Raw genomic sequence first — 15199 nt, 5'->3', positions numbered from 1 at the left:
TACAATAGGGTCACACAAACGAGTCGAGTACTATGATTTCGATTTTAGCACGGCTTGACATAGACTGTTGACAATTAGTAAACTGAATACTGTCATTTACTAGTTACAGAACTTAAATATCGCAACGATCAATATATTCATATTGAAATAATTTCTGCAGACCAGCCGTGCAATACCAAGTAGACTGAGAAGAAGGCTACAGAATAGAATGTATTGTGGTATATGGATTTTCACCTTCATATCTGAATAGCATATTCATATTAAAATGAACCCGAATATTTTCGGCTGACACTCGTCAGGGGTAATCGTCAGCAACTAGTAGAGAATTCGAAAGAACAGCGTATATCAACAATCGTAACACAAAATATGACGTCACCAGCACGAAATGTCGAATACGAGAGCGTTCAATGTACTATTTTTAGATGATACACGAACTCTTTTTGTTGACACAGCCTTGGCTGGTGTATTTTGATAAAAGTCGACTCCAAGGCGCACAAATGAAAGTGTGAGCGACCCTTTCCGAGTATGCGAAATCTGTCGTCTCGATAATTTTTCGCACAGGCGGGATTATCCAATAAGTGTTTGCCAATTGCAGAATTTATGGCCTTTGATTGGTCCGCATCAATCTTGAGCGGGTGAGTTAAGGGTGAGCTTTTCATCGAGCGTGTTCTAATGAATCTAGGGACATGCTGATTTATGCGTTCCTGCAAGCGCTCTGACGTTCTTCCCACGTAGCCACAATCACCTTGTCTTAACATTGTTTACTTCTTGGAGTGCTTTGACATTCTTTTTTTGGACATGGTTACATTCTGTTATAAATTTGACTCCGAAATCAACATCATGTATGTTTCTTTTCCTTCCATTGGTGTCATAAAGCCTATTGTGAAGGCTCTGCTGGTGTAAATTCAATTCCTGGTACAAGGTGTGTGGATCCGCTTTTGTTTGCTGAAAAAGACTGTTCACCCTTTCAAATTCTTGCACAATTGGTGTTGCAAACACAAAATATGAGTAATTGCTGTCATCAGGTAGCATTTCCTTTAGAAGTCGAGCCTTGTACTTTCCATCCATCTTCTTTGTAGCTAATTCTGCACTGGTAAAGTAGGCCTTGAGCTCCTGCCAATTCATTAAAATGTTAAACATCACCTTCCTCCTTACTAACCATCTGGTCGATGATAGTTTTTCAAATGGCCGTGGAATACTTGACATCGGCTCAACAGCTGTTGTGGCATTCATGACAAGAAATAGCTCCTTATATGCCTCCCTCCTTAACTCACTGTTACAAAACCATCGTGGTATTTCTGAAAGCATAAATCCAATGTTTGATGGCAGTTTTGAAAATGCATACTGAATGCATAATGCAAGTGAGTGACAGGTACATTTAAGTTGCACACATTGCGGGGACACTTTCTCCAACCTAGACCACACAGAATTGTTGCAACCAAGCATCGCTGAAGCTCCATCTGAGGCAAAACCAATGCAGTTTGCTAGACTTTGATTGATGCTTGTAATTTCTGCATCAATCAAATTGAAAAGATTTTCTCCTGTTGCTTCAAGTACAGGAATTAAACCCAGAAATGCAGTGATTATTTCATTACTTTTTTCACTAAAGTAGCAAACCAGGATACACAAATGCTTTTGGATAGAGATGTCAGTTGATTCATCGACAATAATGGCATATTTCTTGTCTTTTAAATCATCAATTAAATCCGACTTCATGGAAGGTGAAATGATGTTCTTTATTAAGCATGTACACTTAGTTCTATGCATCTTGATTTCTTCCAAAGTGCTACCTTTTCCATGAGTTACCATGATTTCTCCAAGGTGGTCAATCGAACGAATAGCACTGTGACAGGTTACGCTTACGGCAATCTGAAGTTCAGCCATTTTGAGTTCATAATTTTGGATGCTTGAACTCTTAACAACTTTTAGCGTAGTTTGCCCTTTCGACGGAACTCTCCTCATATGTTTTTCGGACTTATCATGCCTCATCAAGTTGTTTTGCTTGGGTATCATGGTAGTATGGCATAACCTGCAATATGCATCTTCTGAACCATCACTCGCCTTCTTTAACCAAACAAATTTCTTTTCCCATTTACTATTATACTTCCGCCCTTTATCATAACTGCTCTTCCATCGGCCCTTTGCTGATGATGCCATACTCAAAATGACTTAGCTAGCTAGCTTATGGTAAAAAAAAAACTACAAAACTGAATAGGGTTGCTAGATAACTTTTGATAAAATACATCAAGTACTGTCTGTAGCCGCAGTAACGTTTTATTCTCAGTATACAACCTCGTTGCGCTGTGGGCTGACTAATTTTGACTATGCATGTTGTAAATCAGATGCGTCTTCTTGAGTGAAATAACACTTTAGATAACACAAAGTACCATCAACAAACAGAGCAAATTAATATAATGCCAAATCTTTATGAAATTATGACAGATTAATTACACATTGAAATGAAATATGATACCTAAGTAGCCTAAGTGCCTTACTAAACTATATTCAACCCTATACAGCGGAAAACTAAACATTCCCTTTAGCACAGCGCACGGTTCCTAATCAATCAAGCAAAGCACGTGCAGTACAGTGATAACTTATAGATAACTAACCTACGGATAGATGGGCAGCACGAGGGTCACGGTCGAGTGATGCGACAATGGCAGATTTGTTGTCGCTTCATAGCATGAAACGGGAGCGTAATTGCTAATCCCATAGATGACGACCCGAGCGCTCAAATTAAATAAAGTTCATCTAATTTGAAAGCTACAGTCGCACTGATTCTGATAATATACATTAAATTTTCCTCAAGGCAATGGAGCCACCCCGAAATAGCCTTCAAAATATGAAAATCGGCATTGTTATACTGCTATACAGATGGCGTCGAAAGTATTTTTGTCAGAATTGCAACACGGAATCAAAAGCCCCTTACCATTGGAGTAATGTATAAACATCCCGGAACTAAACAAGAAACCTTCATGGAAGAATTCTCTAAAACCTTGGACAGCTTAACCGACTCAAATAACCAATTCCTTATAATGGGAGATTTGAATATCGACCTCCTACAGAACACAAGCTTCACCACAAAATATTCTGATATGCTTGAGTCGTACGGGGTGGCCCAGATGGCTACCAAACCAACCAGAGTGACTGACCATTCCAGTACTCTCCTGGACCATATGTATACCAACATAAGTAAATATAGACTTGCTCCATTTGTCATTGAGCACTGTATGACAGACCATTATCCTATTATGTGTCATGTCAATCAAATTTTACCTGTTACTACCAGTATATTTGAATGCAGAATCCCGCTGAATCCTCAGGGGATTGACGACTTCGTTGAAAACATTGGAGATGTTTTCAAGGATTATCAACTCGAGCCACTCACAAGCGAGAACTTTGACTCCCAATTTGACAAGTTTATTCTTGACATAAGTCAAGCCATTGACAAAGAATTTCCTATCCGCAAAGTCAATCGTAACGCCCGACGCCTAAAATCTAAGCCCTGGATCAGTCGAGAAATTCTGGCAGCCATCAAAACAAGAGATTGGATGCATAAAAGATATTATATTAACGGAACTGAAGATGAGAAAAAGTTCTTCAAACGATATGCCAACAAGGTAACAAAAATGAAAGAAAAGGCCAAAAGAGCATTCTACATGAACCGGTTTGAGCAGAGTTTCAAGGATCAAAAGCAAACCTGGAGAACCATTCGTGAAATTGTGAACGCTTCCAATAACAAAAACGAAACACAATTGCAGAACATTGAAATAGCATGTGGCAGTACGGTCATCAAAGATCCTGATGTTGTAGCAGAAAAGTTCAACCATCACTTTTGCCAGATTGGTCCAGAGCTAGCATCTTCTATACCTCAAAGCCCGCATGATATCCTATCATTCATGAAGCCTCGCTCCATGAACTCCATCTTTATGGAGCCGACCGACGTAGGAGAGGTAGCAACGATATTATCTGGAATGAAGGACACAAAAGCAGTAGGACCTGACTCAATACCAATCTACTTCATAAAACTAGTATTTAGTATTATAGGAGATACAATTTGTACGTTGTTCAATGGCTCCATGAACTTGGGTATTTTTCCTAGTGCTCTAAAAACTGCCAGGGTTATTCCAGTTCATAAAAAAGGCTGCAAAAATTCAATGTCTAATTACCGTCCCATATCTATTCTGTCAAACCTTTCCACTCTGTATGAGAAATTGCTAGATTATAGGCTCAAGAAATTTTTTGAATTGCAATCGGTATTCACTCCATCCCAATTTGGCTTTAGATCGGGTCATAACAATAACCATGCCACCCTATCAATTGTGAGAAATTACTACAAAATTATTAAAGATAAAAGAGTTGGCTGTAGTATCTTTATTGATCTTCGGAAAGCCTTTGATACTGTGAACCACGAGATACTGATACGAAAACTAGAGCATTATGGAATTAGAGGGATTGCCAAGTCCCTGCTCACGAACTACCTTGCAAACCGTAAGCAGTTTGTGAAATTGGGTCTGTCAAAATCGGTAGAAATGGATGTAGAGTGTGGAGTGCCTCAGGGCTCAGTTTTAGGACCGACCCTATTCTTGATCTACATCAGAGATATTCTTGATCTACATCAATGATATTATTAACTGTTCCTCCTTTTATACTACACTGTTTGCCGATGATACCCATCTTTTTCTTTCATCCGATACTATAAGCAACCTACAAAGTTCTGTGCAGAGTGAACTTACAAAAGTCTCTCAATGGCTTGCTGCTAACAAATTAAGTTTAAATACCGATAAAACTGTGATGATGCTCTTTAATACTGCTTCTGATAACCTTACTGTGAATCTAAATAATAACTGTATCTCACTGTGTGACTCAGCAAAATATCTTGGAATCATCATTGACTCTAAATTGTCATGGAAACCGCATATTGCTCATACCATAACACAGCTTTCTAGATGTGTAGGTGTAATGACAAAACTCAAGCACATAGTTCCTAGATCTGTGCTTAGGACAATTTACTTTTCGCTTTTTTACTCGTATGTACAGTATGGCATAATTGTATGGGGGAATGCTTGTACTTCGCATTGTTCTAAAATTCGTACCCTGCAAAACCGAGCCATGCGTTTGATGGCTGGCTTGCCCCATCGAACAAGATTATCCCAGTACTACCGCAAATACAATATTCTAAAATTTGACGATATTTTTACATTTGAAGTAGCTAAATTTATGCATCAATATTTTTCAAATGAATTGCCTCCTGTGTTTAATGATTTCTTCGTCCTTGCTCAAACTGTTCACTCACACAATACCAGATTTTCTTCCCAGGGCAACATCTATTTTCATCGACCCAACAGTAGCCTCACAAAGAAATCGATCGACTATGCCGGTCCTGTCATATGGAATGCTACACCCTCCTCAATACGGGACCTCCCATACCACTCCTTCAAAAAGGAATTATTCAGTCACCTCATCTTCCATTACCAATGATCCGCTTGTCTCCCACCAAATTTGTAGTTTCTTTAGTATTTTATTTTTATGCTGAGCTGAATTGATTGATCCCAACCAATGCATCCAAATTTATGACACAATATCTGTATTTGTTAATGCAGGGTGTGATCAGACTAGTTGACCCTACCCAGAGTCATATCGGTCACACCCTGTCCTATACCGTAAGTTCATTTATTGTTGTTGCATGTGCCAATGATGTTTTCTTTACGGTTGGACAAATCAATAAAAATCTCTCTCTCTCTCTCTGTTCTAAAACAATTGCAACGACGCAGCACAATGGCCATAACAACGGTCCGTGCGTGGTTGCGATTACGCTCCCGATAGATACAAAACCGGAGAAGAATTCTCAAAAATCGGTGAATTTTTCCAACTTTGCGGTCGATTGACTAAAAAAAAAAAACAAAAAAAAAAGTCATCACTTCCGCTCAGAGCTCAAAATCACGTTTTTCACTCCACATTACTAGGTGGATGACTAAAAAAAAAAAAAAAAAAAAAAGTCATCACTTCCGCTCAGAGCTCAAAATCACGTTTTTCACTCCACATTACTAGGTGGATGACTAAAAAAAAAAAAGTCTTCATTTCGCTCAGAGCTGAAATCACCGCTTTTTCCTCCGAAATACCCGCCGGAGCTTCACTTCTGCGCCAATTTGCGGCATATCATTCGCAATTTCCTCTATATCTGACCTAAATTTTCAAAAAAGAGGACAAAATCTCAAAAAAGAGGACAAAAGGGCGTCCTCCGAGGACACTTTCAAAAAAGTCAAAAAAGAGGACAAATCCTCTTAAAAGAGGACGTATGGTAAGCCTAATTTAAATAGCTAGTTTGATTATAGATAACTAACCTGCGGAGTTATCTATAGTTTGATAGTATGTGCCAACTACTTCCAAAAAGGGCCAAATATCGAAAAAAGGGGGCCAAAGGGCCAAATATTTTTTTGGGGCCAACTGCCTCTAAAAAGGGCCAAATTTCACAAAGTTGGCCCCAAAAGGGCCAATATGGCAACCCTGCTGAGCGGCGAAAAGCGCGGTAACTGTTAGCTGAAATGTGCAAAACGCGAGAAATCTTCGCATAAACTCCCAATTCAACCTGAGCGAGGCAATAACAATTAAGTTTCGTATTTGTTGGCTTGTACAGTAAGTAGACATATACAGGGACAAGGTTGACCGGATAGTGGAAAACCAGAAGAAATACGCTGATCAGCACACTAAAGACCTTCCACTACTGCACCATGGACAAAATGTACGGGTGCTGGACAAACAAGATAAAGTTTGGAAGCCCGCGACCATACTATCGCGTGAAAGTGACCGAAAATACACAGTACAAATGTCAACAGGACGACAGCTTGTAAGAAATCGGGCCTACTTGAGAAATGTGGAAACATGTGCCCCGGAGCAAACCTCTACAAACGTTATGGAAACGCCAGGCACATCCATACCGATAGAACAAGAAGACAACACCACACCATCCTCAAGCGCCTTGAACACAAGCATACAGACTACCAGATACGGCCGAGCTGTACGCAAACCGAAACGCTACATTGACGATGACGAAAACTGAAAGAGGAGGATGTAGTGATATGAGCCATACTGAGAGACTACTCGCTACAGCGATGGCACATGCTGGATCACGCTGAAAGGATGGTTGTAATATGAAACTTATCACAGAATTTAACACATTTGCAAGCAAAAAATATAACATATTCGCAATGTATCAGAAACAGATGAAAAACTAAGTGGGATCACAGTAGGTAACCTAAATAGACGAGATAACACAATGGCACTGGCTACAGGAACACAAAATAGGCAAAGAGATGCTGATTGACAAATTTATAAAGAATGTTCATAATTTCCTACAAGATATTCGTGAAACAAGATATGGAGTGGTTTATCTTTAATAAGGGGCGGAATGGAGTTCCATATACGAGGTCCTTGGAAACTGATAGTCTTAGGATGTTCTCGGGGTAAGAATAGATTCATAGAAGAGCCTCGGGTATTGTGTGAATGGTGACTGGTGAGATGAGTGAAATAGTCTAGGAAGATTTCTGGTAGGCTCTCATTGTAGTAGCCATGCATGAGCTTACCTATTTCATATAAGTGGATATCTTCAACTTTTAAGATGTTCAAGCGACTATATAAAGCAGTGGTTCCCAACCTTTTTCGGTGGCAGGGCCAAATTTAGAATTTCAGAGTACGGCCGGGGCCGCACGAATACCAAGGCAATGAAAGGAACCCAAAAGAGTCACCAAAATATGAAAATGGGCATTGCTTTGATCATTCGCTTGACGCCATTGGCCATTGTGTTGCCGCGCTCCCGTTGTTCAGAACAATCAACCTTTGCCGGCTATTTCGGAGTAGTTTTATTGCCCTGGCGAGATTTCAACTCGTATTTTTAGAATCAGTGCGACACTCGCATTCGATAAACACCGACATATCAAATTATACGGACGCTTGGGTCGCGAGCTATAGGACTACAAAGTATGCTGCTTTTTGCCGGCAGTACGCATCTCGGTGTATTCAATCGTGAGTCACTTGTTGCACATCTATCCGTAAATTAGTAATCAATACCAAGGGTCGTAACAGCACTTCAGCCCCCCCAAAAAAACGTTTCACTTGGGCCCCAGGGTGATAAACGGAACTTCGAATCCCCCAAACCGCCTCAGGCTAGATGGCTATTTTCCGCTGTTTATCATATCTAAATCGGGTGTCCGTTTTAGGTAGCTTCTCTCAACTAATCGCGCGAAGCGCGAAAAATTTACAAAATTCATGATTGAATCGGTCAATATAATCGGGAATTGCATATATATTGGTATCAATTTTTATCCTCTCTCTGCTCACGTAATCAGATTGATCGATTGAGCCGAGTGAGTTGTGTTTGAAAAGGTAAGACCACTCAATAATAATTAAACATCTTCGGGAGTATACCTGTTGGCAGGAACGAAACAGCACTTCGTCAGGCCCCCCCCAAAACACTTAGGTCTTAAGCTCCCATAGGGTGATAAACCGACCCGCCGTGCCGTTGTTCGCTTTCGCCACGAAATCAGGATCCCTGTTTAGAGAGCCAGCATGGAGCGCGAAAATCAGGGATATCTTGAAACTTCGGGATTGGACAATATGCGCGTGACGTCAGACAACGCGGCCCGGAGTAGGCCGACAGTCTGCGATCAGCCGTCAGAAGCGAAGGAGCTGCTCGTATTTCGTACCGCTTCCGCGACCTAAGTGTAGCTTTGTTTGCTTTAGATAGGAACAAAAGTCGGCCGATTCACATGCGATCAGCTGTCAGAAGCGAAGGAAGTGCTTATGCGGTGTACAATTTCCGCGATCTTGTAGCTTAGTGGAGTTTAGATGTACCGGTATGTTGTACAATTTCCGGTACGTAGGTGTAGGTTTGTGGTGTTTATATGTCTAAACAACGTGCTATTTTAGAGCAGTTTGCATCAGGGAAGTCTTCTGCCGTCTGAACTCACGCTAGATTATTTATCATTGACACATTTTATTGCAGCACTATACCAGCTAAATGATACAGTATAGAAATGGGCTATAAATGTTGTGTTCCGGGATGCAGATCTGGATATGAAAAGACAAAAGATGAATTGGAAAGCAGCAACAGCACTGTTGTTTCATGCTATAGCTTTCCATCTGATCCTATCATGCGCAAAAAATGGATTAAAGCAATCCCAAGAAAAGCTCTAGTTGCTTCATCTGGACAAAAAGTTTGCCGTTTACACTTTTCGGATGACGATTTCGAATATACTTCAAGTGACAAGAAGTCTCGGCGCTTGAAACATCGTGGTTGTGTAGCATTATCAAGACAACGGCTCAAATCTACTGCTGTGCCTCATATTTTTCCAACTTTGCCAAATTATCTAACAAGCCCCAATCCGAGACCTCGAAGTAAGAACTGCTCCTCCTCTGCTCGCCTTTCCACCGGGAATTCCCGCAGAGAAAAATGCAATGAGGAGTTTATTCAGCAAGAATGTGTGGTTGACCTACTCTCTTTGAACGAAAAGTTTCAGAAAGAGCTTCTCCCTGCTGGGTATGTCTATTCTACTGATGATGAAACATTGCAGTTCCACCTTATAACTTCGTCAAATGATATTCATCAGACGCCCATACTCACAGCTTCTGTGATAGTATCGAAGGACATGAAGATTCATGCATTCATTAAAGGCGCCCCTGCTCCGCCTTCCAATTATGACGATTTATTGAGTGCAAGTTACGTTCAGAAGACATCTGAATTGAACAACATTCTTGCTAGATGCAAGTCGTTGTCCAGCGGCGATAGTAATTTCAACCTGGCTGTGCAGATGTCATCTACTAACTGTGCAGATTTCAACCCAATGTTGATCAGATTTATTATTGAGCAATTGTCACTCTGTCAAGTGACCCGCAATTCCCGGAGATACTCGACAGATCTCCTAACCCAGGGGTGGGCAAACTACGGCCCGCGGGCCGCATGCGGCCCGCCACGCCGTTCTGTGCGGCCCGCTAGAGTCTAAAAAAAATTATTTAAATTTTGATAAAATGTGTACGAAAAATCTAATTAATGCAGGGACTTGATTTACTTTTTCTTAGTATAGTTCACCTTGATAATTCTAAGACAGTGGTTTTCAAACTGGTTGGCGCGCCCCCCCCCCTTGGGGGCGTGAAAGCATCTGAAGCGGGGCGCGAAGCAGAGCTCAACTGAAAAAAAATTTCGCGCTTCTCGCGATTTTCCTTCGGTTCATACTTGTTGCTATGTATTTAGTCTGAATTACATATTTAAAAATCTCTCATCCACAGTCGTAACCTTCCATGCCTCCAAACTACCCGTTAGGTTTGCTAGCATCCTTGGTGCGTTTTGTGATATGATGATAAGGGGGCGCGAAATCTTTCACCATCATAAGGGGGCGGGACGTGTCTTAAAAAGGTTGAGAACCACTGATCCAAGGTAAATACTTAATATCACAGCGGGATAGCTGCAACGAGATTGACATAATTTGGATCACCAGTGGGATTTCAGATTGGCCACTTCATTTTCATTTTTTAATTATTTCAATGATCTGCTTATAAAAAAATGATTCGGGCGTGTCTTAGGTAGATTCGTTGTCTGTATGCGTAGAATGGGAGTATTTATATTTTATCTACACATAGTAGAAGCGTGTTTGAAGCTAACATGGTTATGATGCTGTCAGCATTGTGTGTCCTGGAACTGAGCCAAAAGTGGAATAACTAAATCTATGAACAGATCGCTGCTCACAGATTTATATTTCAATCCTATTCTAAGAATCGGGCCAACCGACTTTCATCTTTATGGTTTTGACAATGGTTATTGAGGTCCGCCAGCCTATGAAATCTCGCCACTATATGTTTCAGACGCGTGTTAGATATCATCAAAGCAATATTTGGCTTGTTTTCAATAGCACATATATTGTCTCCATGTCGATCCTCACTGTATAATCAAATATCAATATTGCGTTTTGGTTTACAATCCCAATTTTATATAGTGCGGCCCGCGAATGAATTCAGATGTTGAATGCGGCCCGCGAGCTCAAAAGTTTGCCCACCCCTGTTCTAACCACTGCCTTCATGTGGAAATTTACAAGTCCAGCTCTCTATACACAGCTTCTGAACATTTTTGCTTTGCCTTCAGTACGCCACCTTCGCAGATTATGTGAAGATATGACAGTGTCGCCAGGCAAACTTGATATGACGTATTTGAAGGAAAGGACTAAATCTTTATACGACCGAGAAAAAATTGTAACCTTAATGATAGACGAGGTTTATACCGCACAGCGCGTGGAATATACAAATGGTTCTTGCATCGGGTTAACGGAAAGTGGCAATCCCGCTAAGACGGTGTTAACATTCATGGTGCAATCACTTTTTGGGAAGTACAAGGATGTCGTTTGTCTCATTCCGGTTGACAAACTTGACACTGAGACGCTGCGAACATGGTTTGATGAAGTGATGGAAAAGATCAACGATATACTACTGGTGGTAGCAATATCAACAGACAACCATGTCTGTAACCGGTGAGTTTTTATATCCTTGTTGGTTTTTGAAGTTGTTAAACATGCATTTAATACTTATTTTTAGGAAATTATTCATGGATCTCTGTAATGGAGAACTTCGTCATAGCATCGAACATCCATATCGACCCCGAGAAAAATTATTTTTGATCTTCGATTTCACTCACAACTTCAAAAACATCTTCAACCATTTTGTGAATAAGAAGCAGATGCACCCCCCTACTAAAGACAATGAGGATATACTGGGAGTGTTATGCCATGCAAAGTTCCTTCATATCAAAACCCTCTATGCTCTGGAAGAAGGCAAGACATTGAAAGTTGCACATCAACTCAAAAAAGTTTCCGTTAATCCCAGCAGCATCGCCCGAACTTCACCTCAGCACGCTTTGAGTAAGTATCATATGTCAATGTTAGCTCGCCGTCTCGACTTTGAACAATCCTTGGTAAAGATCATGACCTGTGATTACTGCCCTTTTCTTCAGGTGTGTTTAGTGATTCAACAGTAGTGGGACTAAAGCACTTCGCAGAGAAAGGACATCCAGAATTTCTGCAAACTGCAAAATATGTTGAATTCATCCAAACCATTTGGAATATCATGTCTGTTAAAAGCCCAAGTAAAGGTAAAACTTTCATTACATAGGTTTCTTGCTGCAATTTGACTTTTATCTGATGCGACAAAATATTCATTTCAGCCGTGCGGAAAAGAAATTCATTTTTCACGCCACTGCAAATTGGTGAGGATCATCCCGGTGTTAACTATTTGAGAAGAGCCATCGACATTTTCAAGAATTGGCAAAAGTCGGGCTGTGCTGGTCTCAGCAATGAAACATTCATGGCCTGTATTCAGACAATGGGGGCTGTGCTATCGTTGACGGAGCATCTGCAAGTAACTCAGAATGTGGAATATTTATTATCCGGGAAAATAATGTCCGACCCAATCGAAGCCCGATTTGGGATGTATCGGCAGAGCAATGGCGGTAATTTCTTCATGTCTGTGAAGCAATTGCTGCTGGCGGAAAAAAATTCGGTGTCTAAGCCTGCTGCAGCGGGATGGACTGTCCAGAGCAATCATCAGTTGTGAACCGGGCGAGTAAGATGCATCAGCAAACCACGAAGATTTCCAGTGGCTTGCTGACTTCATGAAAACTGTCGTCACAAATGATGTGGACGATACTGATGCATCTGTTGTAGTCTTTGTTAGTGGATATATTGGTCGCTCAATTTTCCGCCGTAGGCGTTGTGACGACTGCAGAGGCGTGCTCATATCCGGTATTAATAATGTTCCCGATATTAATGGCTGCATTCCTGAGAGATATAAAACGATTTTTGACATGGCAGATCGTGGAGGACTTGCTGAACCAACTGAAATTTGCTTTGCCATTACATTATTGGCTGTGCAGTATTTCTCAGCTGTTTCAGCAGATGAAGTCACGTTAAAAAAGTTGATGTGCTGTATGAATCAGCGCAATGTTTTTTTGAATGCAATGCGTTATGTTGTGTCTTCTACATCTCGTTTTCGTCACCTCATGCATGTCAAATGTAAATCTAGCCATTTGAACTTCAACCTTATTGTGCAAAGTGCTTTCAATTGTTTTGCAAAAAATCACCTCAAGCGTTTGAATGCCAAACCGATGCTTGAAGAGGCACCGAAGAAAAACTTTCGCAAGATCCGCAAACTGACTTCGAAGGCTTCTGCAAAATGCTAAATTATGTCATGGTGACGTCGCCACGACAACTGACTGTGACGTCACCGTAACAACTGACATCCCTATTGTTATTTATTGTGTTATTTCCTAATAAATATGTACAAAAGACACGTCCTTGATGTTTTGCGAAGTCTTTTGCAGCTGCTTGGTTGCATCAACATAGGCCTACTTCAGGGCACCTTGAAAAGAGGTGTCCAATCCCGGAGTTTCAAGATATCCCTGGCGAAAATGTTCTATAATTCAAAATAAAATAGGTCAATAAGATCGGCAATTGCATATATATTGCTATCAATTACTTGTCCTCTCTGCTCACGTAATCAGATTTACCGGTGGAGCTGAGTGAGGTGTCTTGGAAACTGTAGGACCCGTAAATAATAATTAAACATATTCGGACGGGTGAACCCGTTGGTACGACTTCGTTACATGATGTTATTTGTTATTTCGTGACCTCCAGTCTGCTATATCAAGAAATATAGAATCGCCGGAACATACTAAACTAAAAGATGCACACGATTTCAAATTGGTAGTTCTTCACTGGCATATAATTTTTCCCTGCGGGATGGTTGTCTATATTTGTCTCGTGACGTTCAGAATGCCAAGACAGGAACATTCGGCGCCAGTCATTTTGGCGCCTATGGTCAATTATACCTATATGTATTTTGAATATACATAACGAAGTTTTTGGTCAGCGTAAGGGCAGTCCTTTTCGGCCAAGGTTTTCTCGCTGCCGATCGTTCTGGCACGCTTCTAGGAGTCGCATGTTACATGGCCTAAAACTTTATATGTCTTGGTGCGTCGTGGCGCGGTAATGGCCAACGCCGATATGCCTACTTCTATAAATCTTTGCGTATTTTATCTTTGTCGAAGAGTACCGAATAATTAAGGTACTTGGAAACTTGAAATCGCGCCCAGCGCCAAAAAATCCCGATTGGGGGGCTTGGGATGCGGCAGTTACGGTCCTGTCAATACCTATATCTATAGGTACTGCCCGTTCAACTGGAAAGTTGGGGCACATTGCATTGAAACAGCAGTGACATAATCTTAGCAGTCTACTCACAACTTTCCAACAATCCTAATCGAAAACTCCAGACTCCAAGCCAAGCAACAGTATTTTATAAATATAATTATTTTCATAAATCGATTTCTCAATATTTTTGTGGGGGCCGCAAGAAGGCTAGCTGGGGGCCGCGGTTGGGAATCACTGATATAAAGGATTTACACTATCTCTGCGATTGGCGACTATTTAATTGCTTCATTCTGCAGGCTTTTAATCCGATTCAAGTATTTGGCTTTAGCTGAACCCCACAATACGACCCCATAAGTCAAGTTGTGCGAGTGGAAGAGTGTGTGATATATTGTTAGTCGTGTGGAAAGTGGTAATAGGAAACGAACTTTTCTTAAGATTCCTATGGCTTTCGATAGTTTAATGCAAATTGAATTAATGTGATCACCCCAGGAAAGCTTATTATCTATAATTATGCCAAGATAGGATAGAGACGTCTGGAAAGTAAGTCTTTCATTATTAAGCTTCAGTACTATGTCTTTTGGAGTACCTTTACCAAAGAACATGCAGTGCGTTTTTGAGGTATTTATTGTTAGTCTATTGCTACACATCCAGTCATATATTTTTATTAGATTTGAATTACATGAATACTCAAGGTCGACTGTATTACAAGATGAGAGCATGAGAGATGTATCATCTGCAAACAGTTGAATTGTGAAGTTCGATACATTGTCTTTATCATTAATATATATTAAAAATAGGAAAGGACCCAGAACTGATCCGTGAGGTACACCCATTTCAATTTCGAGCTTATCTGTTAAGACTTCACCATTCTTAACAAATTGCCATCTATTACGTAAATAGGACTGTAGTAGCTTATACATGTTAACCCTAACTCCGCAGTGAGATAATTTCTCCAAGAGTATTGATCTATCCACTGTATCAAATGTCTTTTTAAGATCTAGAAAGTTGCAGAT

At 40.6% G+C, this 15199-nt stretch overlaps 1 protein-coding gene and 1 long non-coding RNA gene across 2 annotated transcripts; both read right to left on the bottom strand.

Moving 5' to 3' along the window:
• Window positions 1-228: 228 nt before the first annotated feature.
• Window positions 229-2157, bottom strand: LOC145435504 (zinc finger protein 862-like). Its single transcript, XM_080312785.1, has one exon. The coding sequence runs from the start codon at window positions 2155-2157 to the stop codon at window positions 742-744; it is 1416 nt and encodes a 471-aa protein (XP_080168911.1). The 3' UTR covers window positions 229-741.
• A 4542-nt stretch (window positions 2158-6699) lies between these two features.
• On the bottom strand, window positions 6700-14458 carry LOC145436629 (uncharacterized). Its single transcript, XR_013914358.1, has 2 exons — window positions 14422-14458; window positions 6700-7633 (listed from the first exon to the last, which is right to left on the bottom strand). It is a non-coding gene; the product is annotated as an uncharacterized LOC145436629 (long non-coding RNA).
• Window positions 14459-15199: the final 741 nt, after the last annotated feature.

Source organism: Botryllus schlosseri, chromosome 3 (assembly GCF_051294905.1).
Source record: "Botryllus schlosseri isolate E-star chromosome 3, Bs_hap1, whole genome shotgun sequence".
Taxonomy (NCBI): Eukaryota; Metazoa; Chordata; class Ascidiacea; order Stolidobranchia; family Styelidae; genus Botryllus; species Botryllus schlosseri.
This window is presented reverse-complemented; position numbering and strand designations above follow the sequence as displayed.

Bases quoted from the DNA above. Each gene is read 5' to 3' on its own strand.
- LOC145435504 (XM_080312785.1), bottom strand. From the start codon at position 2,157: ATGGCATCATCAGCAAAGGGCCGATGGAAGAGCAGTTATGATAAAGGG.